We start from the raw sequence: 25654 nt of genomic DNA on the forward strand, positions 1-25654 counted from the left end.
GACAGGATGGTACTCTCATCTACATTTTTCCCCTTGGTGATCAAGCAAGCTGTTTTTCATTCATAAAATAATAACAATGCATGGGGGAACGCCCAAAACCTAGTGCAGTTGATATGTTGGGGACTTTAGCCATTGGATTAAGATCTTCTCAATTATCCAACGATTGATATGATGGGCCTTTTCATGAATTAACGTAACGGGTGAGTAGATAAAAACAAGAGATCATCATCTTTTCTAAAAAATAATCTTTAAACTCACAAAGATCTCTAACAACAAGAGATAAAAGTAATATTTGTAATAAAAGCTTTGCTTACAGTGTATCTCATGGCCTATATGAGCAAAATAATCTCTTGATTTCTAATTTGACTCAAAATATAATAATTTTCTTAAATTGTAAAAACTGCTACAAATAACTAAAAGATATCTAATCATATCATATCATTGGGTGGTGAGTAGTTCACCCCCACCTGGATGGTGAAATGACATAGCTGGATTTGATTGGTAGGATTGTATATTATTAGATATGTGAGAATAAAAATGCTTAAAAGAGGCCCTAACCATCTCTTACGCTTGGAGACCCATCAATAAAATCTTGTTATGTCCTTTCACCACCGAGGTGGGTGGTGATTTGTGTTCTCCTATTGTAACGAATGATTTTATGATGAAAAAAGCTTTGATACTTCCGCAGAGTGTGATGGATAACCCACTATGACTTCAATTTTAGGTGGTGCGCCTTGTTTTTTAATGATGTGAGGAATACTTTTGATTGGATTACGTAGATTTCTTTTGTTCATGTAATTATCATGGCGGGTTGCATTTGTTAGACAGATTGGATGTCATATACATACCAAATGGCCTCCCAATTAATGAATTTTCCACTTTTTTTAGAATAAATTAATAAGGCATTTAGATTATTCGATCACATAAAAAGTTCTAAATTTTTATTGTCAAGGTATTATTTGATAAATCAAAATTATTGAGAAATTTTTATGTAATATATATATATATATATATATATATATATATATATATATATATATATATATATATATATATATATATATATATATATATATATATATATTTCCATTGAGAGAATTTGAATCAAAAGTCATATATTGCTTTTTGTTTGTCTCATGAGATAGCTAGAGTTAAATGCAGGAGCAACGTTTGGATAAAGCCAGAGGAATCCAAGAACCATGTTTCAACATTACATCCGGGTCTTTTACAAGTTTTGGCTCGTTTGGATTCTTGGATATATAAATTGAGGAAATGTAATTCCGTTGTCTATTTTTGTAAATTTATTAGAAATACCATTCCATTTTTCTCCGTGTCTTAGAAAATACTCTCTCTCTCTCTCTCTAGGCCCTTGCTTAAAAAACTTGATTTTCAAGATCTCGATGAAAAAGAAGGGAAAACAACTCATCACTCTCTAAAGTGACCAATATGTGCCACCAACTATTTTCAATTTAAGGGCTTATTCTGATACTACCAAATAAGTTACTTTTTCATATAGATAAGTGACTTATTTCAGATAAGTAAGTTTGGTTTATGATTACTTATAAGTAGCTTTTTTACTTAAAAGTTCTTAATCACTTTAGTTGTTTTATATATATTTCATAAGTTGTTGGAGAAAGGCATCAAGAGAGGCAAAAGAGAGGAGAAGCCAGTATGTTGTTTGCCAGACACACTTATCTTCTTAATAAGTAAAAACTAGAATAAGTAATTTATCTAAGCAACTTACTATCCAAACGCCCCCTAAATGTGCCAAACGTGCCACTTATCATCCTCAACTCACCTAACATGTGCCTGCTCTCATATTCTAGTGCTCCCTTTGCTAACAATGTTAGGTGTTGTGGTTTTATTTTTCATCCTGTGTGGCTGACATCTTACCATCCTACTAGTATGCTCATTTTGATTGTTCTCGAGCTTCCTATAATCTACCGGCAGGCATATTTTTATTCTTCTTATTGTTTTTCAAGTGAGGCTCACAATATAATATTATTTATCAATGTAAAATAAGGAGAGCTCTCAAATATTATAGAGATTTTATTTGAATGTAAAAAAAAAATGCAATGTTTTATTTTGTGGTCAATGGTTTTATGGCAGTAGTCTTGGTACTACGTCATTGTAAAGCAGAGGATTTAACACACCATCTTGGCCCACCTTACATTTCAATCAACTCTTCCCACATCCATGCTCATAATGTGAACTATGCTTTTAGTTGGGTGGACTGCTGAGCCATCAAGCTGTCGCTATGTTACATCTAATTTTTATATGAGCTTTAGCATTCAATCAAGCCCATATGAAAGAAATAGACAACATAAATCAACGATCTAGTTATCATTGCAAGCGGTTCCTTTTATGGAGTTAACAATTTCACAATATGTATTTAAGGAGCCATTTTGATCACCGTTCTCTATTGGAAAATAATGTGTTGAAGATAGTAGATAATATTCAAAAATAAATAAATAAATAAATAAAGGAAGAAAAGATCATTTATTTGTTTTAGTCGAGACGTGATTGTGTTACTCGGTTTGAAACCTAACTGGTCCTCACTGAACCGTGTCCTAAGTGCGATAGGAATCTTTGACAATTGGCCTCGAAGATACAACAACTATTACTTAGTCCCAACACCACACTCGTTGTATACAGGGTATCGAACTCAGTTGCAAAACACTACACCATAGACTTATTTTAAAGAACCAAAGATAAATCATTTGTTTGAATAAATTAATTTAGAAGTAGTACGTTTATATATAAACTACGATTGACATGTGCGAGTATACTCATGTAGTATAAAACAATACCATTAGTGTGAGTGTACTCTCAATCATTACATAGACTTGGACTTAGACCTGACCTGACCTGGTGCGACATAACGCGGCATGTCGTATGGTCAATGACATAGTCCCTCATTTGACCAAATTCACATGCTCCCTTAGAAGGAACTCAAGCTCCATGCAAAACTCTTCTTTTTACATACTTGAGTTTTTCTTTGATCATTTCGGATGTCAGGCAAAATAAATACAAAAAAAAAAAAGGACTTATAAAAGAAACATAGAGGAAACGTTTTTAAATTTAAAATAAATTTATTTTAAAATACAACATTATCTACCCCCACAAGCTTGGCAAATCAATGGTAATTAAAGAGTAACCAAATATAATATTTGTAAAGCTAGTCTCCTTGGATAATGGCCCATAAGTTTTGGTAAGTGGCCAATGAAAAATGAGCGTGCTTGTATGTAGGTTAGATCATCCGTGGATCGTTTATTTCAAGTGTGGCTACTTGATGAGTCGAGCATCTTCATTTTCATTTACTTGATATACATTATGTGATTAATCTTTTGCACAAGTGATGTACCCATACACTTTGAATTAAGTCAAGTAACACATGTCACCTTCCTGCCTACATGCGAGGTGTCAACCCCTAGCAAGAGCTTATGATCACAAAGAGCAAACTCATATTGTGACAATGGCTTCATATAAGATACAACTTGTATGCATGCTTGGGCTTCCCCATTTCAGAATGACGGCAACAAAAGTTGCTAGCAATCTACCAATTACCATTCATGATTTATTCATAATAGGTTTGATCATTTTGATCAGTTTATCTTCAATTAATGCAACAAGTATAATTTCAAAATGCATATAAATCAAGCAACATATGCCATCATAATATCAAATAACCCTCTCTAGGGGTTGTTTGGTGGCAACAGACATTGCTAGTAATGGATTAGTAGCTTGTCTATTCTTTCTTTATTGCTTTGTATTGAAATAAAAAACAATGAGCAATTCATTTTTATTATTATTGGTGCAGACTTTATTTATTAATAAAAACCCAAACTCTCTTACATTTTTACCCAAAAAATATGCTATGAAAGTAATAAATATCTTTTAAATGTAATAAATGTGCCTTATTCAACCTTCCAATTTGTATTTATGTATAACATATATTAATTATCCATGTAATTTATATGTCTGCACAATCTTCTATTTAAATTCAGCTCATATATGCTATCATACGGATTTAAGCCGGATGCAGATTAGATACTGACAGGTTGAGCACCGAGACTCGCTACTACTGTGGTTATTACGTCACCAACTTATGTGGCCTCACCATGATGTTTGTTTTGTATCCACACCATCCATACATTTTGAGAGAATATTTTAGGGCATGATACGAATAATGAGACAGATCCAAGCCTGGAGTGGACCCCACCACAGAAAATAGTGGAGAGAATGACGCCCACCGTTGAAACCTTCCGAAGGTCTACCATGATGTTTATTTGAGATCCAACCTGCTCATATCTTAACGCAGACATGAAATAAGGGAAAACATAAATATCAACTTGATCTAAAACTTTTGTGGCCATTAGAACTATTGAATGGTGAGTGTCACTCTCCCCACTTTTTCTGTGGTGAAGTCCATTCGAGCTTTGGATCTACTCATTCTTTGGATGATGCCCTAATATGATCTCTTCAAATGGATGGATGGTGTGGATACAAAACATAAATAATACTGGGGCCCACATAAGTTGGTGACGTCACTTCAGTAGCGAGTCTCGGTACACAACCTGTCAGTATCTAATCCGCGTCCATTTAGGGCATGTTTGGACAGGCCCATCCCACGGGATTAGATTGTAATAGGGTGGATTGCATTCAATGATGGCTGTGTCTGTAGATTGTAGGCAATCCCATGGGATTGCTAAATCCAGAGAATCTACCACCAAGTATGTTTGGCCCGCCTGGTTAAACCTGGGATTACGCCCAGCCAATCCCTTCCAATTTGTTCATCCAAACATGTACTAGGCAAAAATCATGGGATTAGGTGGGATTAGGAGGGATTGGGTGGATTTCAAGGTAATGATGGTGATGTCAGTGGATTGCTGACAATCCCATGGGATTACTCCAATCCAGGCAGAATTTCATCGCGCTTGTTTGGCACGCCCGGCCAATCCCGGGATTACTCCTTCCAATCCCTTCTAATACAGTCTAATCTAATCCAGCCTGCCCGGCCAAACAGGCCCTTAAGCATGTCCTGTACAAAGCACACCCAAACATGCAATGTAATGTGTTCACATAATCCTTTGATATGCAGGACAGCTGTCTTTGACTAAGCTTTTGCTGAGGCGCTTACCATTTGCCCTTTTCAAGGGTACCTTTGTAAATAACAACGCATCTATCGAGATGCATCCTGTGCACCGCCCCTTCAGCCTCAGAGAGATACTGGCGGGGCGCTGCACCACATGCAGTCATTACGCCTGTGCAGAAATTTTTGCAAGATATGGACCACTCATTAAGTACATCCAACTTTTTACCTGTCATGATACAAAGATCACAATGATAGATAGTCACCATGCTTGTATTAAATAAGAAAAGCAATGGTGCCCGTTAATTTCATAAAGGGCCATTTTTTTATATAATATCGGATAGTTTATAAAATATTTTCAATATAAATCGTTCAAATCCAGTCATCTGGTGGTAACCGATCTGAGAAGAAGGTCATATTAATATATTTTTCTTATAGGTAGATTACAGTTCTATAATACTCCAGTGGAACAGCATAACAACATTCATTTAACAGCCATCTGACGGACCTGAGTGGACAAAGAGATAAAAGATAGAGTTACTCCGTACTCAAGCAGTGTACTATACTTGATACACAGGCACTTACAAATTGTACATGTTACCTAAGTACATTCGCTGGATTTAAACTGGCTAATTTATGGAATACGTTGAGACGTGGTCCTAGAATCTGGTTGTTTGAAAGATCGTAACGCTTGATTTATTTTTTGAAGGGGATTGGGGACTACTGAAAAATATTTCAATTTTAATTGTCTAACAATTATCTAAATAATAGTAAAATAGACTTTGCCACTAAATTTTAGTTCTTAATGCACATATAATTTAGATAGTTTAATTTGAATTATATGATACACATGTAATTTTTATACAACTTATGTGACTTTGAAATGTAGAAGTGGAGTATATGTGACCTTGGGTATTTGGGACTATGTGAGGCCCACCAAGATGTCAATGACAAATTCACTTTATCCCAATATTACAATAAAATATGAATCTAAAAATCAAATATATCCAAAATTCAAGTAAGCCAAACAAAATGAGACGGTGGGATTGGAAATGTTTGTTATTGAAAATTCTTTTAGAGTTAACCATGCTTATATGTCATTTAAATTGTTCATGCGCTTATCACCACTTATATAAATTGCAGACACAAATATCATCAAAATGCACAACTTCTATCACTTTAGGGATTCAATCCCCACCATTGTGGCATTGCCCATGTGAGCTTTAGATCTTTATAATATTTTAGGCCATCTTTAAATTATGATCTTGTAAAACAGATTGATGGGATGAACTTATCATATACATCTGTGTGAGCCTACGCAACTTAATACATAGGAATATTTATGTGCCCAGGATCACAGGAAATCCATTTCCCATTTCCCTGCCCGTGCATCGTTCATCGTATGCTGCCGGAGTATTGCTTTTCTGTATAGAAGAGAGAGCAAAGGAAAGGGCCGCCCAGTGTCCCGATGACCTCTTATCCAACATCACATGCTGCGGAGAACCGAGAATGTGGTAGAGCAATCTTTCCAAGATGCACTTGGCAGTTTGATTTATTAATCAGGACTGTCCAGTTAGTGGGAAATGTCATGGATGGAGAATAAGTCGGAACACACCTAAATCAGACAATTCCATCCATACTAACAATGGCATTCAAAGCAACGGCGAAAGAGAAACATGATTAACGGTCACTATTGAGTGTCCAAAAGTGGAAAAAAATTGATGGCCAGGATTATTTGACAAACGTGACCTTCCAAAAACAGGCCATCGACGGGAATGAAAGATAAATGGACAGTCCAGATTCATACATCAGCCTGGCAAGTGCACTGCTAGATAAGTCTCTGCATGTTCCCGTTATTTCGGTTCTTCCATAGCATCTCTCCATCATCTCCCTTTTTTTTATCTTCTTCCAACGTATGCCCAAAACCCCACCAAACCCTAGCTTCTGCCCTTTCTCTCTCTCTCTCTGCCCTGCATTTCCCCTGCATTTCCCTTCATTTCTCTCCTACCTCTCTTCAAAGGACTTCTCTGGCCATAAAAGCTCTACTTCTCTTCGATTTCTTCTTATTTTCGCTCTTCATTTCATTGATTTCTCGCATTTCCACGGAATTTCAACGTTTGATCGCCTTCGAGAAGGATCCTGAGATCGTACTCGCAGAATCTCCGTCCCAGCTACGGAGAATCAGATCATCTGAAGTGCAAGACCACAGGTTTGGGAGATCCTGCGATCTACACTTGCCTTCGTTTATTTTCGCTCGTTTAGGGTTTTCGCGCCTGCATTCATGCATGTCTCGCTCGGTGAGAGCTTCGATTCAGTAGGGCTTTAGAAAAACGTCATGACGTCTGGAGTAACGGTCATTATCAGTGTAACAGCCTTGAAGTGTATTTGACCTTTCTTCCACTTAGAAACAGCTGTTTAAGTGTCATAGCGGCCGTTATAACGCGGTTTCAAGCTCTTCACATTTTTTTCTCCTGTCATTTTCTAACACTGTTTTGCAGGATTGCATTATCATGTCCTTCCTGAGTTGTAACTATTAGGGAACTGTGTGGTGACGTAGCAAGGAAGTTCATGCGAGATCCACATCGTTTAGCAGATGGCCCACACATTACATGTGTCTTGGCCCGAAATCAGATGGTCCAGTGTTGCCAGTGCTAGTATCATTATAATTTTTCTCTTTGAGTGGTCCATGGATCACCAAAAGGACTTATTTAATCGCTACCTGTAATTGAAGAGGGAGGTAGTTATTAGATTATGATATATATATATATATATATATATAGAAAAAGAGGAGAGAGCAAAGGAAAGGGCTGCCATTGAAGTAGCCCCTAGTTGGAATGACTTTGTAGCAAGAACATTTTCCTCACTTATTTCATGGGCTCAGAGGCCAATGACATTAAAAAAACTGGTACTGTTAGATAGCCTGTCAGGCTATCTTTCCAATGGGTCCAAGATTACACAATTCAGGCGAGTTTTTAAGAAGTAATGGCCAAAATTACTAATATGACATATGGCTAGGATGAAAATTAGGGTTTTGTTGATGACATCATTAGCAGGTTTTGCAAGAGTTAGATCGATGAATCTTGGTGTTAGAAACAAATCATGCATTAGGTGTTTAGTGTAATCAAATTTTGTTTACAAGATAATGCTTGTTTAGCACGGTACCTTCGCTCATCATCATCATCCAAGTCTTATTCCACTTAAGTGGGGTCTGCTACATAAATTCTTTTCTGCCATTCCACTTTAGCGAGGGCCATAACTCAGTTAGACCATAGGTCATCGGGTCTTTTCTAACCACCACCACCCATGCCCTTTTGGGACTTCCCCTTACCCTTTTAGAGCCTTCAACTTGCACCAACTCTCTTCTCCTAACTGAAGCAGTTCTTGGTCTCTATTGCACACGACCAAACCATCTAAGTCTACATTCCCTCATTTCCAAGGTGTCCTGTATTGGTTACAATACAGCCATAAAGGCCGATACATGTAGATAACAGCTGTGACCGTTACGCGATGCGGGGGTGAAACAGGATAATTATTTTTTGGGGCTGTATCAGCCATTACAACGGGCGTAACAGCTGTTATGGGATATAACAACTGTTACCCTTGTAATAGTTGAAAAATAACTACTTTTTTCTATATAAATCCATTATTCTCCACATTTTATTTTATTTTCACTTTTCTCATTTCAAAAACTTTCCTAGATCTTTCTACAAGAGATTTTGACCACTTGTACTATAGTTTTTAGGATTAAAACAGTAGATTGCAGCTATTTGGGCGAATAGAAGCTCCGAGGGCCATTTTTTCAAAAAAATCGAAAAAGTAATATATATGCCTTTTTGCCGATTTCTAATTCTAATGCTTGATTGTGATGCGTAAACATTAGAGACATAACCACGTTCATAAATTCACTAGACAACCCAATACAACACTCTCACCAAAGAGTGGACCGTTACGCTACCATAAACATGGTTTTATATATATATATATATATATATATATATATATATATATAAACATATTTGGAATATTTACATCACTATGAATTTTCTAAGTATTTTTTCAGAATTTTGCGGGTAGAATTTTTATTTTTTTTATTTTTCCAACCGTTACAAGGGTTGTAACAGTCATTATGCCCCTATATCAGCCGTTACGGCTGATGCCTGTTGTTATTGATACGGAATACCTTGCTCATCTTATTGCTTGTTGCTGCTGCTGGTAAAATCCTTTATATTCATTTATTTGTAATTCTATCCTTCATTGTCTTTGCACTCATCCATCTCAACGTCCTCATCTATGAACAAGCTTTATGAATGAAAGCATGGTACTTTAGCCACAACCCACGAGTCCTTAATTAGTGCGTTTTATTGGTCAAAGATTGTTATAAATTTTTTATTTTGTATTTTTAATTTTATTTTGGATTTGGTTGGTTGTATGAAAGTTTTAGTTGTAGGAAACTTTTATGTGAATCCAGGTCTATTTTTTAGGTGCAATAGGTTTTAGGAAGCCATCGTATGCTAGTATTTTGAGTTGAGTGTTTTAGACTTAGGTTTTAGTGTTTTTTAGATTGTTGTAAGTATGGCCCTAATGCCCTGTTTGGGATAATGGAAATGAGAATGTGAATTTGGTAAATTCATGAACTTGTCAAATTCATGGGTTGCATTGGATTTGGATTTATAGAGGTGTGAATTTAGCAAATTCCCTACAAAACACAAACAAATGGATATTTGATGCCCATGAATTTCCTAGGTCTTGGCTCTAAATCCCTCACCACATGAAACAGCCCCTAAGCGGAGTTGTGAATTTTAACACGACTATTCTTATGGAATTATTTGACTTTAAGGCATATGTTACTTTATCCTCTCCAAGCACCTCTTGCTTCTTCATGTTATGTACATTGATCTTTGTGATAGCTAGTTTCAACTAGTAGGCTGTTTTGTGCATATAATAGTCCTTTATATTGGAGAGTTATCAATCTTGTGACCTGTCAAAGGAACTTGGAGCTCTCTTTTTGAGTTCTTTCAATATTTCTTTATCAGACTTTAGCTTCTATGTAGTAAATAATCACAATATTTAGTGTGATTATACAATACCTTTATGATGACTAGGTAACTGCCATTATAACTGTAACAGTCCTAATGTGTGTTATGGAACATTATAAGTAGATGAGAGATGCTCCGGTGCTCTCATAGCACTGTAAGTTATAATGCTGCCAGTTGCATTGGGACACTTAGCTGGTCCAATCGATTGATCTAGACTGTTCATTAGGTTCAGCGCGCGTTTCATGGGCTACCATGCAAACCATCATACTTGTCTAAAAAATATGAACCATTTGATCAATTGTATTTAACATGAATAGTTGAGATCACTTCCACAAAACTAGGTCCGATCAACAATTTGATCCATCTATTCATTAGAACTCATCATGGATTTCTTATGATTCTAAAGAATTACTTTTGTAGGCAATTGTAACCATCCCATCCATGGCTTCAAAAATGGACCGCTGTTGAAAATAGGGCCCAATCAAAGATGGATTTGATTATCCGATCAATAAGGATTTTGTATGGTAGCCAATGAAATGTATCATGGACTTAATGGACCATTGAGATCGATCCATTGAACCGTCCAAGCGAACTGATGCAACTAGAAGCACTATTACTATTAACTTATAGTGCTTTGAGAGTGCTAGAGCATTTCTTTAACTAGATAAAGCTCTTCTTGCCTCAATTGTAAGGCACCTTTTGCCTATCCATTATGAATGGCAGTGGTTGTTGGATCTAGAAAGTCCATCTAGTGGGTCATATCCATAGATTGCCCATGGTCAAAATGTAAATTGATAAGATGATCTTATCCATGTGATCAATGTCATAGTGTATGGTAAAAGTAAAATGTGGAATGATAATATGCACGGTGCTGCATAAACGTTCCATGCAGATATCTTCATGGCACAAGTGGTAACATTTCTGGTGATGAGTAGTGTTGTTTTGGTGGGTGACCTTGTGGATGCGCTGTAGGCCAAAAGCATAGTGGTTGGACAACTTTGACCATCCACTTGTGAGTTTGTTTACTAGTTGAATGTGAATTGCTACTTTAATTGTTCCCTTTGTAGGACTCTAATGGGATGGTTACAACTATTCAATCCGCTTGCCTTTCAGGATATGGCCTATCCACGTGGTGACATGCTAGAACAACAATCTAGATGTGGGGGACAAGGATGGTTTGGTGGCCTTGGTTAGAGGAAAAAGATGGGTGAGGGATGCTCTCTGCCATGTGGGTAGACTTCTTGGAGTCGTCTTTGGGGACAAGGAAGAAGACTGTGGCTCTGTTCCAATTAATGAAAGAAAGGGGTATTTGGCTAGCTACATTATAGGCGTTTAGGCGCTCTGTAAAGGCTCCGGTGAGGGGTAGGGAGTGGGTCAATCTTAGTGTTTTTCCAGGTGAGTTGGTTGAAGCTATTCCTCATTGTGAGAGGAGGACAAGAGAGGAAAGCGGTTCCCCATGAAGATTCTTAGTTGGAATGTTTGTGGGCTTGGATGCCCCCCTTAAGCATGTCCATATTAAAGGCATTTGTAAGAGGTCGAAGGCTTCTATCCTTTTTGTTCAAGAGTCGAAGCTCCAATTAGTTTATCAGAGCATTGTCGAGTCTTTTTGGGGTTGCTTGGGAGTGGAATGGGAATATCTAACATCAGTTGGTGCAGGTGGTATCATAGTCCTTTGGAGTCCCTCCCCGTGGTGTAAGGAAGATTCTTGCTTGGGTCTTATTATGTCAACATGGTCATGCGAGAAATCTCGTCCAATCTTTAAATGGGTCATGTTGAGCATGTGGTCTGAATCGCACGGACCTTTGGCATGCATTTTGGTTGGAGTTGTCTTCTATGGACGATAAATGGAAGCTCCCTTGGTGTGTGGGGGGCGATTTCATCGTAGTTTGGTTTGTTCATAAAAAGCCGAATGGGATTAGGATGTCGAAGAGCATGAGAGGATTTGATGATTGGGTTTGCAAGCATGAGCTCCATGAATTTCCCATGGGGGGTGTTAGCTATACATGGTCTTATGGTCAGGCCGTGCCTGCCATGTCTCTTCTGGATTTGGTGGGTCCAAAATTTTCCTTTTGTGTGTCAGTAAGGTCTTCCTCTCCCTGTGTCTGATCATTGCCCTATTCTCTTGGAGGTGGATGAAATAAATTGGGCCCCAAAACCCATTAGGTTCGAGCTTACTTGGCTTGAGGTTGAAGGTTTTTGAGCGCTGATCTCTGAATGGCGGCCCTCATTTGCTATAGAGGGGCGAGTGGGGTTTGCTTTTTATAAAAAGTTGCAATTGCTCGAAGCTTCTTCTTCTTCTTTTAACTGAGCTAATAGGTTGGCTCAAAGCTAAACTCAATTTTTGGAAAAAAGGAAGTTTTTGTGTGCAAAGAGCTCGAGCTTGATTCCTTGCTTAGTGAGACCTAATCATTGGACATCAAGGAAGGTGGTCTTCAGATAGAGTTATCACTTATTAGAGATAAGATATATTCTGACTACCAATTTGATAGAAAGAAGATGAGGTCAAGTGGCGCCAACATTTGTGGGTAGTCTAGTTGTTGGTCAGCGATAAAAGTACCAAGTATTTCCACTGGATTGCCAGTGCAAGGGCTAGGGCTAGGGCTAATTGCATCTATTCTTTGGTGATTGATGTAAGAAAATCATGGATAAGAACTCCATTTGTAACTCTGTTTTTATTTTTTATAAATTGTTGTTGTCGGATGAGGTACATAAGAGACCCTCTCTTGACAATCTCCAGTTCCAAACCATCTCTATTGATGGGGCAGTGGCTTTGGAATCTCCTTGTGATTTGGAGGAGGTTAAGAGTGCGGTTTGGGAGTTGGGTAGGGACAATGCCCCTGGTCTCTTCCTGCTGGCTTTCTTTCAATCCATTTGGGATCTTATTAAGGCCGGTTTGGAATGTGGGATTAGGTGGTATTGAATTGCATTATATGAAATTTACACCATTATTACACAATGATCATGTCTGTAAATACCATGGTATACCCTCCAATCCCATGTTTGGGATTGAAATCTTCCTTTGGGAAGACACAGTTTTACGTGAAACTAGCGTTTGGTGGATGCTGGAATTGTAATCAATTGATCGGATTTCACAACTGATGCTGATCACCTATTATATTCATATGCAATTCGAGCATCACGTGTAAAGGGCGCATATGGATGGATAGCATGGATAAAGCACATGCATCAATGTGGGGCTCACAGATGTAGTGGATTTTGAAATCCACTAGAAATTCTGTCGCATCTCTTACTGGGACTGGAAGTTCAAATACTTGGATTGGTCCAATCATTCCCATCAATTCCAAACGCCGGATGAAATTTATATCCCGCTAAATGCAATTTAATCCCACATAATTCTGTGTACCATACAAGCCCTTAGGATGACGTTCTAGCTTTCATAAAGGTTTTTTTTTTTTTTTTTTTTTTTTTTTTTTTGTTCTGGTAAGCTGGCCTTTGAATTAGGCTGCTGTTTCTTAGCTCCTATTCCTAAGGTTGAAGGTTCTGGTAGTCTTGGCAACTTTAGACCTATCAGCATGTTGGGCAGTCCCTATAAGATTATTGCTAAGATTCGAGTCAAAGGCTGAGATTGGTTCTCCCTAAGGTGATTTATGCTTTTCAGTGTGCTTTTGTTTCAAACAAAAATAAAAAATCATTATAGTGTTCTGATAGCTCACGAATGCTTGGATTCTTTCCTGAGCTCAGGTAAGGAAGACGTGGTTTGTAAATTAGACCTTAAAAGGGCTTGCAACCATGTGAATTGGTTCTAAAAGGCGCGCCTAGATAAACACCCGTGTGATGCAAGACGCATGCATGTGACTAAATAAATAAGCGAGATCAATCAGCAACTCAATCTAAATAATCAAAATTCACAAACTACACTAAATCATCAAATATAGCAAGAATCAAGCATGTAACTATGAGAAGTTCAGGCCACATATATCAAACTATGCAATGCATGACCATTAAATACTAAAAGATGACATCTTATGGATGTAGGAACATCCAAGTAGCATAGGAATTAATTTAATTTCAAAAAGGGAAAGCTAATACTACCTAGGGTTTGCTCAATTAGGGTTTAGGCCAACTTAGGGTTCATGCGGTTTAGGAAAAAGTGAAATTAAGGCTTAGGTTGCTTAATTGGTAAAAATGGATTTTAGGCTTTGGGTCTTAATAGAAGGGAATTGGGGATTTGGATGGTTGGAAGTTTGGAATTTAGGGCCAATTAGGGAAATTGGGAATCTAGGGTTTAGGTGATTTGGGGAAACTTGGGTATTTGGGGTTTTAGGGTTTAGGTTAGGATTACGGTATGGGATTTAAGGGAATTTTGATGTGGAAGCAAGAAGGAATCAAAGGGACGGAGGGTGGGCCGTACAGCCAGCTATAGGGGTTCATGCATGTGGCCGTATGGTCACACGTGGGTTATTTTGGCTAGGGTTTGGGGTTTCAAGGGTTGGGTTTATACAGGAGGATGTACAGAGGAAAAAAGGAAGGGATTTTGGTGGGTTTTGGGAAAAATGGGAAGGAAAAAAAAATGAAAACTTGAAAGAAATACCTATTTGATGGAGAAAAATGAAGAATATGGAAGATAAGTGGAAGCTTCGTAATCCATCGAATACGAATGCCTTCTCACCAATCCTAATCTCCAAATCACATGGAGAATCCTTCAAATCACATGAATAAAGAAGAGAAACTCTGAAGTTTATACAGGAGGGGATGTGAAGAGGAAGAAGGGAATGGATTTTGGTGGGTTTTGGGAAAAATGGGAAGAAAAAAAGATGAAAACTTGAAAGAAATACATATTTGATGGAGAAAAATGAAGCATATGGAAGATAAGTGGAAGCTTCATACCTCTGTCAAATAGGAATGGCTTCTCACCAATCCTAATCTTCGAATCACATGGAGAATCCTTCAAATCACATGAATAAAGAAGAGAAACTTTGAAGTTTATACAGGAGGATATAAAGAGGAAGAAAGGAAGGGATTTTGGTGGGTTCTGGGAAAAAATGGGGAAACCAAAAAGATGAAAACTTGAAAGAAATACCTATTTGATGGAGAAAAATGAAGAATACGGAAGATAAGTGGAAGCGTCATACCTCTGTCGAACAGGAAAGGCTTCTCACCAATCCTAATCTCCAAATCACATGGAGAATCCTTTAGATCACATGAATGAAGAAGAGAAACTTTGAAGTTTATGTAGGAGGATGTAAAGAGGAAGTAAGGAAGGGATTTTGGTGGATTTTGGGAAAAATGGGAAGAAAAAAAGATGAAAACTTGAAAGAAATACGTATTTGATTTAGAAAAATGAAGAATACGGAAGATAAGTGGAAGCTTCGTACCTCCGTCGAATAGGAATAGCTTCTCACCAAATCCTAATCTCCAAGCCACATGGAGAATCCTTCAAATCACATGAATAAAGAAGAGAAACTTTGAAGTTACTAAGAAGCAATAGCATGGAGAGAGCCCCCTCCCCCCCTATAGTCTTAAAAATTTGTTTTTACAAAAAGACGCTCTCAAGAAAGATTTCTTAAAAGGAAATAAAAACATCCTTTAATGCATAAAACAAAATAAACTAAATCCTAATAAAGTAGGAAATAAAAACTAAGACAACTAAGTCCTAAAGTATCCATGATCAAGGTGGGCCACAATCGAAAGTGGGTAAATAGCTTGATATGCGCGATCCAACAGTCCGATTGACGCGTGCACTCGATCTAACGGTTTGGAACTCCATAATACACAACCCACATGCATCTTCCCAGTGTGGAGCCTTCAAAGATGCACAAACTATGCACATGAGGACTTCTACGATAGCTAGGGATGTGATCTAGACCCTGCGGGCTCCATGCAACACTCGTCTAGCCACAAAGAAGGTTGTGTCACTATCCTCCTCCGCCGCTACACTTTGAACAGTTGGATGTCCTCATCACCATGTCTCTTCAGCCAAATTCTCTATCCTTATTAATGACTCTTTCGTTTAATTTTTCCAAATCTTCTCGAGGCCTTCTACAGGGGGACCCTTTATCCCCCTTTCTTTTTGTGATTGTTTTTGAAGCTTTCAGTAAGATGCTATATAGAGGTCAAGAAGATAGCCTTTTTAGGGGCTTCCATATTGAGAAATTTTCTATTGCAATCTCTCATCTGTAGTTTGCTGATGATACGAGATGGTGGCTATGTTGCGGCTAGCTATCTCTTAGTTTGAAATAGTTTCCGGCCTTAACATTAATTTACCTAAGAGTGAAATTTTGGGCATATCTGTCCCTCATGATAAATTAACTTGTTTGGCTGATTTTTGTTGTTGTCACATTGGTTCTTTCCCCTCTGCCTATTTGGGTCCCAACCTTTGCCATGGAAAACCTATGACCTTCTCGTGGGATAAAGTTATTGAAAGAATGGAGAGGAAATTATCCTCTCGGAAGAGCAAGTTGCTTTCTTGGGTGAGAGAATCACTCTTATTAAATCCTCCCTCTCCAATCTTCCACTTTACTTTGTCCCTGTTCAAGTGTTTGGCAGGTGAGTTTAAGCGTATAGATAAGTTGAGAAGAAATTTTCTATGGCAAAGGGGAGCTTCCTTTAATAATTTCCATCTTTTGAATTGGCATGAAGTCTGTCACCCCATTGCTGATGGAGGAGCGGGTATTAGGCAATTGGATGCTTTTAATGATATGTTGCTTGATGAGTTGGTGTGATGTTTTGTTGTTGAGAGTGCTAGTTTGTGGAAGGAGGTCGTTGTAGCCAAGTATGGGCTGCCTCCTATGGGTTGGTGTACAAAAACTTCATCTCTTTATCGTTCCTCCTTTATTTGGAAAGGCATTTCTAAATTGCATTATGTCATGCTAGAGGGGTCCAATGTTGCTATCGGGTCTGGGTCTCGGGTTTTAGATATTGGGAGGATGTTTAGTGTGGTGATTCCCCCCTTCAGATTTCTTTCTCAGGTCAAGCTCGCTTATGCCCTTTTCCTGGTAGTTCTATTGAGGAGTGCTTTTCCTTCTCTGCCTCTGATGGGGAATGCGTCCCCCCTGGCTGCAAGGATCTTTCTGATACCAAATTTGATGACTTGGCTCTCTTTATTGGTTCACCTGTAGGGTATTTCCCCTTCTTCGGGTGTGGAGGATTCCCTCAAATGGTGTCATAGTAGTTTTGGAGAATTCTTGGAGCTCTCCCTTTTTGCTTCGCTGATCCAATCGGATGGCAGAAGTGGTTGCAGCCATACAGTTCCTGTGTAGTCTTATAAAGCTCATCCCAAAGTTTCAGCCTTCATTTGGCTAGGTGGAAGAAATAGGGTTTTGACTATCGACAATCTTCAAAAGAGGTTGATGGTGTTGCTGAATGTTTGTCTGCTTTGCCTTAAAACTGAAGAATCTGTTGATCACCTGTTCATCCACTGCTCTTTTTCTAGGATCATCTGGTCTGGTGTCTTGAGATGTTCTAGCGTGAATTGGTTACGCTGGGTTTGATTAAAGGGTTATTTCGGGGGTTGCATGCTGAAGGTGGGGTGGTAGTTTGGCCAATTCAAGATGGAAAGCAGCACTGTTGGCCTTCCTGTGGTCCATTTGGAGGGAGAGAAATAGTCGTTGCTTCTGGGGTCTGCTCTGGGGGAATTCTCAATTGGGTTCACTTGTAACTTAGGGATTGGATTCTCTAGCTGTGGTTTTGGTTTTGTGGCTAGCTGTTTTGGCCCTTGGCCTTTTTCTGTTTTTGTTTTGTTCTTTGTTTTCATTTTTTGTTCTCTATAGGTTTGTTGGTTTTTTTTTTTCTCTCTCTTTTGTTTTGTTCTGTTTTCCGTTTGTTCTGGCCGCCTTTGGCCCTAATAAAATTCATCATCTTTCCAAAAAAAAAAAAAACGTCTGGATAATCAAAGCTATTAGCCACATGTATTGTGAGGAGGATCTGCCTAGAACTTTCACATAGCAAGTGCACGTTGGCATTCCTCAAATAAAAATGGCCAGCAGTAACATTCGAATTTAGTTTGCTCAAAAAATAATTTATTTAGGGAGGGAGGGATGGAGAAGCTTTTTCAATAATTTGTTTTGCTCAAAAAATAATTTATTTACCACTTTGTGAAGCTTTTTCAATAAATTGTTTTGCTCAAATAATAATTTATTTACCTTTATTTGTGCTGATACATTTTTCTGTTATCATTTGATGTCATTGCAGTTTACTTGCAAGTGTGATGGATTGCACTTCGGAAGAAGATTCTGAAATAAGCGAGTCTGAAATAGCTGACTTTGAAATGAAAATATACAACCAACTGAAGAATGGAAAGCATAAAGTTAGATATTCTGATGTCATTTTTAGATGCCCTTTCTGTATGGGCAAGAGAAAACAAGATTATCGGTATAAAGATCTCCTTCAACACGCCACAGGTGTAGGTGCCTCTAATCGAAGGGGCAAAGAAAAGGGAAACCACTTAGCATTGGCGAGGTTTTTGACCACAGATCTAGCTAATGGAGGACTACCGCAACCAACTGTCAAGGCGGAACCTCCTACTAAGATCGAGCACGATGATCAGTTTGTCCATCCTTGGATGGGCATAATTGTGAACCTCCCAACTGAGTTGAAGGATGGCAAATATGTTGGGGAAGGCGCATCAAAGCTGAAGGATCAGTATTCTAAGTATCACCCCTTAAAGGTTCATGCACTGTGGAACTATAGAGGCCACACAGGAACAGCCATTGTAGATTTCAGAAAAGATTGGAGTGGATTCAAGGATGCTATGGCATTCGAAAATTCCTTTGAAGCAGATCGTTGCGGTAAAAAAGATTGGCTTGAAAAGAAGAATCATGGATCCACTGTATTTGGGTGGATTGCACGTGCTGATGATTACAATGCCGAGGGTTTGATAGCGGACCATCTAAAAAAGAATGGTGATCTGAAAACAGTCTCTGCCCTAGAGAAAGAAGAGTCCCAGAAGAATGAGAAACTTGTGAAAAATCTTGCTAATGAAATAGATGTGAAGAATAAACATCTCAAAGAGCTAGAGTGCAAGTATAATGAGACCAGTTTATCCTTGAGCAAGATGGTAGAAGAGAAAGACAAATTACATCAAGCTTACAATGAAGGTATGTAATCCTATGGAATTTGTATCTGTTTTACTAGATTCCTTGATCTTGGCAATATCTCGTTTTGGGTTCTAATAACATTTATTCAATGGTTTTTAATTAACACAACTGAACAAATGACTTTAATTCCAGGAGTTCTTGTCGTTTTAGTGGTGATGAAATATCCAAAATAGTTTCCAATATGAGTTATAATTATTACTACGTGCTTCTGCATGTGTTTATTCTGTCGTTTTGCTTCCAGAAATGAGGAAGATGCAGTGCATTGCCCGTGATCACTCTCGTAGGATTATTATTGAGAATGAAAGTCTGAAATCTGAGTTAGAAAATCAAAGGAGAGAGCTTGAATGGCGGTGTAAAGAATTAGATAAGCGTGCTGCCCATAGTGACAGTGAGAGGAGGAAACTCGTTGAAGAGAAGAAAAGGGTAACGATACTTTTGTGTTGAAGTTGAGACTGTATTTGAGATTTTCATGGAGTGAGATAGCATGTACGCTTGCAGCATATTACTTCTCACTTAAGGGCCTGTTTCGGTGCCACCTTGAAATGGGCAGAACTTATTTTTTGCTTGATAGAAAAAAGCAAGAATCTAGTGGTGATTGTTTATAAAGATGCACAATGATTTTGCTGTTTTTCTTTTCTTTTTTCTTTTTCTTTTTTATAATTGCAGAATGATATGAAAAACAGTTCTCTTCAATTGGCAACTTTGGAGCAGAAAAAGGCTGATGAGAATGTCTTGAGGCTGGTAGAAGAGCAAAAGGTGGGTTGCTTGGATCTTGGATAAATTTTGTCCTAAGACAGATTTCTATGCCAATTCTAGAATTCACGTTATTTCTCATTTGATTGGGAATATGCACAGAGGGAAAAAGAAGCTGCTCTGAATAAAATACTTCAGTTGGAAAAGAAATTGGACCAGAAACAGGCATTGGAGTTGGAAATTGAGCAACTGAAAGGGAAGCTACAAGTAATGAAGCATATGGAAGAAGGCGACGATGTGGCTAAGAAGAAGATGCTAGAAATGATGAAAGACCTGGAAGAGAAAGAAGGAGAAATGGAAGACCTGGAAAGTCTCAATCAGGCTCTTGTGGTCAAAGAACGTAAGAGCAATGATGAGCTGCAGGACGCACGAAAAGAACTAATTACTGTATGTTTTCCCCCCCTTTGAAGCTGTGCACAAATTTAATTTTAGAAACTACGAGCAAGTAATAACGTAATCTGTTGTCTCTAACAGAGGACAGCTTGTTCAATTTTACAAACAAAAAAAAAAGAAAAAGAAAAGAGAAGAAAAGAAAAGGAAAAAGAAAAAACTCATGGGGAACCTTGCCTTGCCTTATAGGGTTTGAAAGAGATGTTGAGTGGCCGTGCATTGATTGGCATCAAAAGAATGGGCGAGCTTGATGAAAAACCATTCCAGGCGGCTTGTTCACTGAAGTTTTCAGGAGAAGAAGCACAAATTAAAACGATGGAGTTATGTTCCCTATGGGAAGACTATATAAAAAATCCTGCATGGCATCCTTACAAGGTGGTCTCAGTTGGAGATAAGCAGGAGGTGTGTGTATTTCATATATCGAGCATTGCAACTCCTATCATGCTGCCATAGCTGTCTTTAGTTGTTTACATACAACATTGCATTTATGCATGGGCATCATGTGTTTGTTAAGATTTATTTGTTGTACTGCTTCACATGGCATTGAATCCTCTTTTGTGCATGCGCACATTTTACTAATGTTCCAAATAGGAATCATCATCATCTAAGCCTTGTCCCAACTAATTGGGGTTAGCTACATGAATCTTGTTCCTCCAATTTGAATATTCACGAAAATTTAATGATTTTGAAATTTTTGGTTAAGATATGGCCTCATTGAAACCTTATCAGCTATCTCTGTATCAGCCGATAAAGGCCATATCGGTGCTTGATATAGGGCCACTACAGCCATAAGGCCCCATTTGGAAAATTTCAGCTTTTCTCTAGTTTTTTCACTCAATTCTTCATTTCAACCATGAGGGAAACTCATTATATACTAGATCTAGGCTTGTTTTTGGACCAAAGCACAAGATTTGAGCGAGATTCAATTAATTGAAGTGGAATAAATCATTTTGGGAAAAACTGGGAGGAAAACCTTTTCTTTCATTTTTTTTCTTCCATCCTCTTTTTGATGTATGTTGATGGGCCCTAATTCATCGAGTCATGCTTTATTTGTGTTCAATTAGGGCTTGTTTGGTTGACTTTCAATAGGTCAAGTTGACATGATGTTCTTATCAAGGATTGGTCTAATACACCATTGAATACATATTAAAGCATAAAGAAGAGAGATTCTGGTGTTTTACATGTTTCCTATTTTCCCTACATTTTTTTTTTTTTTTGGGCCAAAATCTTTTTTGGCTCATACGAGGCCTTGTAGTCCTACATGAATCCAGTGCACACCCCATATTATATCGTTTTTGGGAGAAACAAATATACCCATCAATACTTGTGTTCAAAACCTCGAAAAAGATCTCTGTAAAATTTTATTTTTTTATTTTTTGGAATAGATACTAATGGGTCGTTTGGCACCTTAGATTTATCCAAGTAGCAACTTTTTGCTTTTGGCAGTCCTAGATTTGGAGGTAAATGGAATCGGAGGTATCTCAAATGCTCCCTTTTGTTGTGTTTTGAAATCTCAGCAAAATGCTGAGATTCCAATGTAATCCAAGTGAAATGCCTTTTTTGGCTCTTTTTTAAAGGCAAGAGAGTCGCGTGTGTAATAAAGGTGTTGCTAGACTACTAATCCACGGTAAACGTGACTCGTTGATGATACCCCAAAACAATCCAATTATCGGCTACATCACTAAAATCACATTAATAGAATGATTTGAACCATCCAAATGTTGGACATCTAAATGGACGGTTAAAAAGCGCCGGTGAGTCACTTGTTTATGATCCTTGTTTGCGACCCACCCCAAGGCTCCAAATTTCCACATTTTTGGCCAAAGTATATATTTGAATGGGCTTATTACAATCACTCTATCAAATATCACACACACGCACACACACAAATTTGGGATATGAAAGCTGATTTAATCAATCAAATCCAGGTCCTATGAATATAATGAAGAATTCCTATGCATTCCAAATACAAACTCCCTAACGGAAGATTTGGATTCTAGTGCATTTCAACCGAACACAACCGAGGATTCAAAATCACCTTGATTCCAATAAAATTTTGATTTGGATTCCATTGTGCAGACGCGTAGGGACGGTGGGATTTTAATTTTGATATTTTTTTTGTTTTTTCGTTTTTTTTTAGGTAAACGAGGAAAATGGATGAGATATTCTATGTTAAGAACTTGGGAGCTCTTTTGTCATACTAAGGGCGAAAAAAAACTTGTGGTAGAAAATAAGTTACTTGAAAAAAAAAAAAAAGTTAGTTTGTCAGCCACCTTTGTGAAAGTAGCTTATTAGCTTAAACTTACTTATAGCCATAAGTAAAAAATTATTGCCTTTTTAACTTTTAACTTTTTCACTCTCTCTCGCTCTCATCTCTCCACATGATAGACGGTCTATATCAAAGCCTGATGGATGGTCCACATCAAATGTGGGGCCTACACGATGGATGGTCGACATGAAGGGCGGGCCCCACATGATGGATGACAAGCGTCAAGGTGGGCCCCACATGATGGATGACCTGCGTCAAGGTGGGCCCACATGATGGATGGTTGACATCAAAGGTTGGCCCCTAATGATGAATGGCCCACATCCAAAGTGACACCCGTATGATGGACGACCCACTTAGAAGGGGGGCCCACATGATGGGCGGCGGACATTGAAAGTGGGCCCCAAATGATGGATGACCAACATCAAGGTTGGCCCCACATAATGGATGGTCCATATCAAAGGTCAACCACTAATGATGAATGGCCACATCAAAGGCGGGCACTTCATGATGGACAGTCCACTTCAAAGGTGGGGTCCACACGATGGATGGTCCATATCAAATGTAGGCTTCACATGATGAGCTGTGTCCATTGAATGTGGACCCCACATGGTGGACAATCAACATTGATGGTGGTCCCCATGAGATGGATGTCCCACATCGAGGTGGGCCCCACGTAATGAGCGGTTCACATCAAAGGTTGGCCCTTTATGATGAATGGCCTACATCGGAGGTGGGCCCCACATGATGGAGGGCCACTTCAAAGTTGGGCTGTGCATGATGGGCAATCCACATTACGTATGTAACACAGGAAACCGAACAAACTTTTCTACTTTTTTGGTTGATAAGTATGTTCTTTTTACCGGACATACTTATCTGTTGGATAAGTAGAAACCAAGATAAGTTACTTAAGGCCTAAGTAGCTTAAGCAAAACGATTTACGATCCAAACGAGTTCCACGGGTCTAGAAGCCTATTTTCCTTGTTGTAGGGACTTGTGTTCTGATTTCGATTATATCCCAACCTTTTATTTTGATAATGCTAACCCCTCTCTCTCTCTCTCTCTCTCTCTCTCTCTCTCTCTCTCTAACTTGACTCTCAAGAATATCTGTGCGCACTTTCTTTTTTTTTTCATGCCGAGGTTTATGTGGAAAATGATTTTATCTGGTGCAGGAAATAATAGATGAGGATGATGAAAAGTTAAAGGAACTAAAGAATGAGTGGGGTGATGAGGTTTTCAAGTGTGTAGCTACAGCTTTGATGGAGATGAATGAATACAACCCTAGTGGGCGATATGCCATACCGGAGCTATGGAATTTCAAAGAGGGAAGGAAGGCGACACTGAAAGAGGTGGTCCAATATATACTAAAGCAATGGAAAACTCATAAACGCAAGAGATGACAAGATGAAGGTTGGTAGTCCAATGTTGCATTTAAGTGTTGTCTTAGTAAATTCTGGGACAAGTCTATGATGATGATGACAGTGGCGAAGATGGTCAAACTACCTAGAGTTGATGGGAAGTCTAATTGGTATGAACTGCTAAGCTGAGATGCATGCAGTCACGTGATATTGTGACGATCAAAGCCAGTGGATCTGAATTACTGCTATTTGCATGCATTTCAATTGCATTTACCATGTGGATTATCTTTGGTAAATGGTGAGTTAAGGGAGGACTTATATCTGATGCAGTACAGATTTCATCTGCCATTCACACCAACCATACATCTGGCAAACAAGAAGATGATGGAGATAGCTAGCGTAGGCCTGTTGAATGATGGCATATATTGGCCACATTTATTTTCCTGGATGGATATAAAGCTGAAAGCAAGCTAAGCAACTCCCGAACTGGTCATTTGCACACTGCAGTCAACCATCTAAACAATTTTAGGGTCTTATATGCACTGCAGCCAAACCATCTACACGATTTTAAGGGTACATTTGGGTGTTGGTGATTCCAAAAGCAGATTGGACGTGCTTCTGCTAAATCGTGATTTAGATAAGAACTAGTCCGTCCAAGTCTCGTAATGGTGATTGAGGTGGAAAAAGTGGGCAAAAAGCACCCTTAATGCGGATTCTGATTTCTGCACTGCCGAAACACCAATTAAGTATGTTTCAGAAGCCCCAAAATCACGATTTCGTGGTACACCCAAACAAACTATTTAGTAAATTAACTGAAAACCTGTGTTATATGCATGCCTAACTTACTCGGAAATTGATATGGCGATTCCTATAATGCTTCCATTTTTTCCTTTAGAAAATATGTTTTTTCAGAGCTTATACGTGCCACAATGGGATTCCCCTCCCCGTGGATTACCTGATGCACGTCGTTGGCGGGTGATTGCATTCATCCACAGGGAATAGTCTGGCCTTAAAGGGGCGGGGCACCCTGGTGTCATTAAAAATTTTTTAAAAAAGGGTTCCACAATGGGTTGTGGTTTTTCAATCATTTTTTGAAGCAAGCAACAATATAAAAATTTCATAAAGATTGGGGGATAAATTTCGCAAAATATGTAGATGAGACTGATTTCTCCTTGTTTTTACATTATTTTCTAAATTTAATTCTTCAACTTTGATCCCACCTCAGCATGAAATTCTATCGATCATGTTCACTTCCTAATTTTGGCTAATATGGAACACAAATGCTGGGTGGTGTAGATAAAAGAGAAAGATGGCGATGATGTTAAGATGCAAGAACAAGGAAACAAGTGTACATGGCTATGGAACTTGACTAGAAAGTAGGTGGTAGGACAGTCGTCGAAATATGAAGAAGATGATGAAGATCAGGTTGGTATTAGTATTTCCACATTTCTATTCAAGCACTATCTAGTTAATCAAAAACCTGTTTCCACCTGCAAGTACCTAGGCTTCTTGCTTCCTGTTTTCTAATCTGTTGCATGCATCTGCCACTGTTGCTGATTGTAAAATAAGAGGTTTCCTGCTCTGTTTTTCTTATTGCCTTTGGCACAGGTTTCAAACCAGGATAGCTTGAGACTTGGTGACTTAACCAGGCAGATCAAGATATATATATATATATATATATATATATTCTTGATTGAGTTTGG

General features: G+C 38.4%; 1 protein-coding gene across 1 annotated transcript; it reads left to right on the forward strand.

The window, feature by feature from the left end:
• Nucleotides 1-6959: 6959 nt before the first annotated feature.
• On the forward strand, nt 6960-25544 carry LOC131243740 (factor of DNA methylation 5-like). The gene is made up of 8 exons (XM_058243284.1): nt 6960-7301; nt 18280-19184; nt 19426-19607; nt 19851-19940; nt 20040-20324; nt 20517-20729; nt 23766-24003; nt 25248-25544. The coding sequence occupies exons 2-7, from the start codon at nt 18296-18298 to the stop codon at nt 23991-23993; spliced, it is 1887 nt and encodes a 628-aa protein (XP_058099267.1). The 5' UTR covers nt 6960-7301; nt 18280-18295; the 3' UTR covers nt 23994-24003; nt 25248-25544.
• The last annotated feature ends 110 nt before the right edge of the window (nt 25545-25654 follow it).

The sequence above is a fragment of the Magnolia sinica genome, chromosome 4 (genome assembly GCF_029962835.1).
Source record: "Magnolia sinica isolate HGM2019 chromosome 4, MsV1, whole genome shotgun sequence".
In the NCBI taxonomy this organism is placed as follows: domain Eukaryota; kingdom Viridiplantae; phylum Streptophyta; class Magnoliopsida; order Magnoliales; family Magnoliaceae; genus Magnolia; species Magnolia sinica.

Bases quoted from the DNA above. Each gene is read 5' to 3' on its own strand.
- LOC131243740 (XM_058243284.1), top strand. From the start codon at position 18,296: ATGGATTGCACTTCGGAAGAAGATTCTGAAATAAGCGAGTCTGAAATA. The intron at 19,185-19,425 runs GTATGTAATCCT...TTTTGCTTCCAG, and splicing joins ACATCAAGCTTACAATGAAG to AAATGAGGAAGATGCAGTGC. The intron at 19,608-19,850 runs GTAACGATACTT...TTATAATTGCAG, and splicing joins TCGTTGAAGAGAAGAAAAGG to AATGATATGAAAAACAGTTC.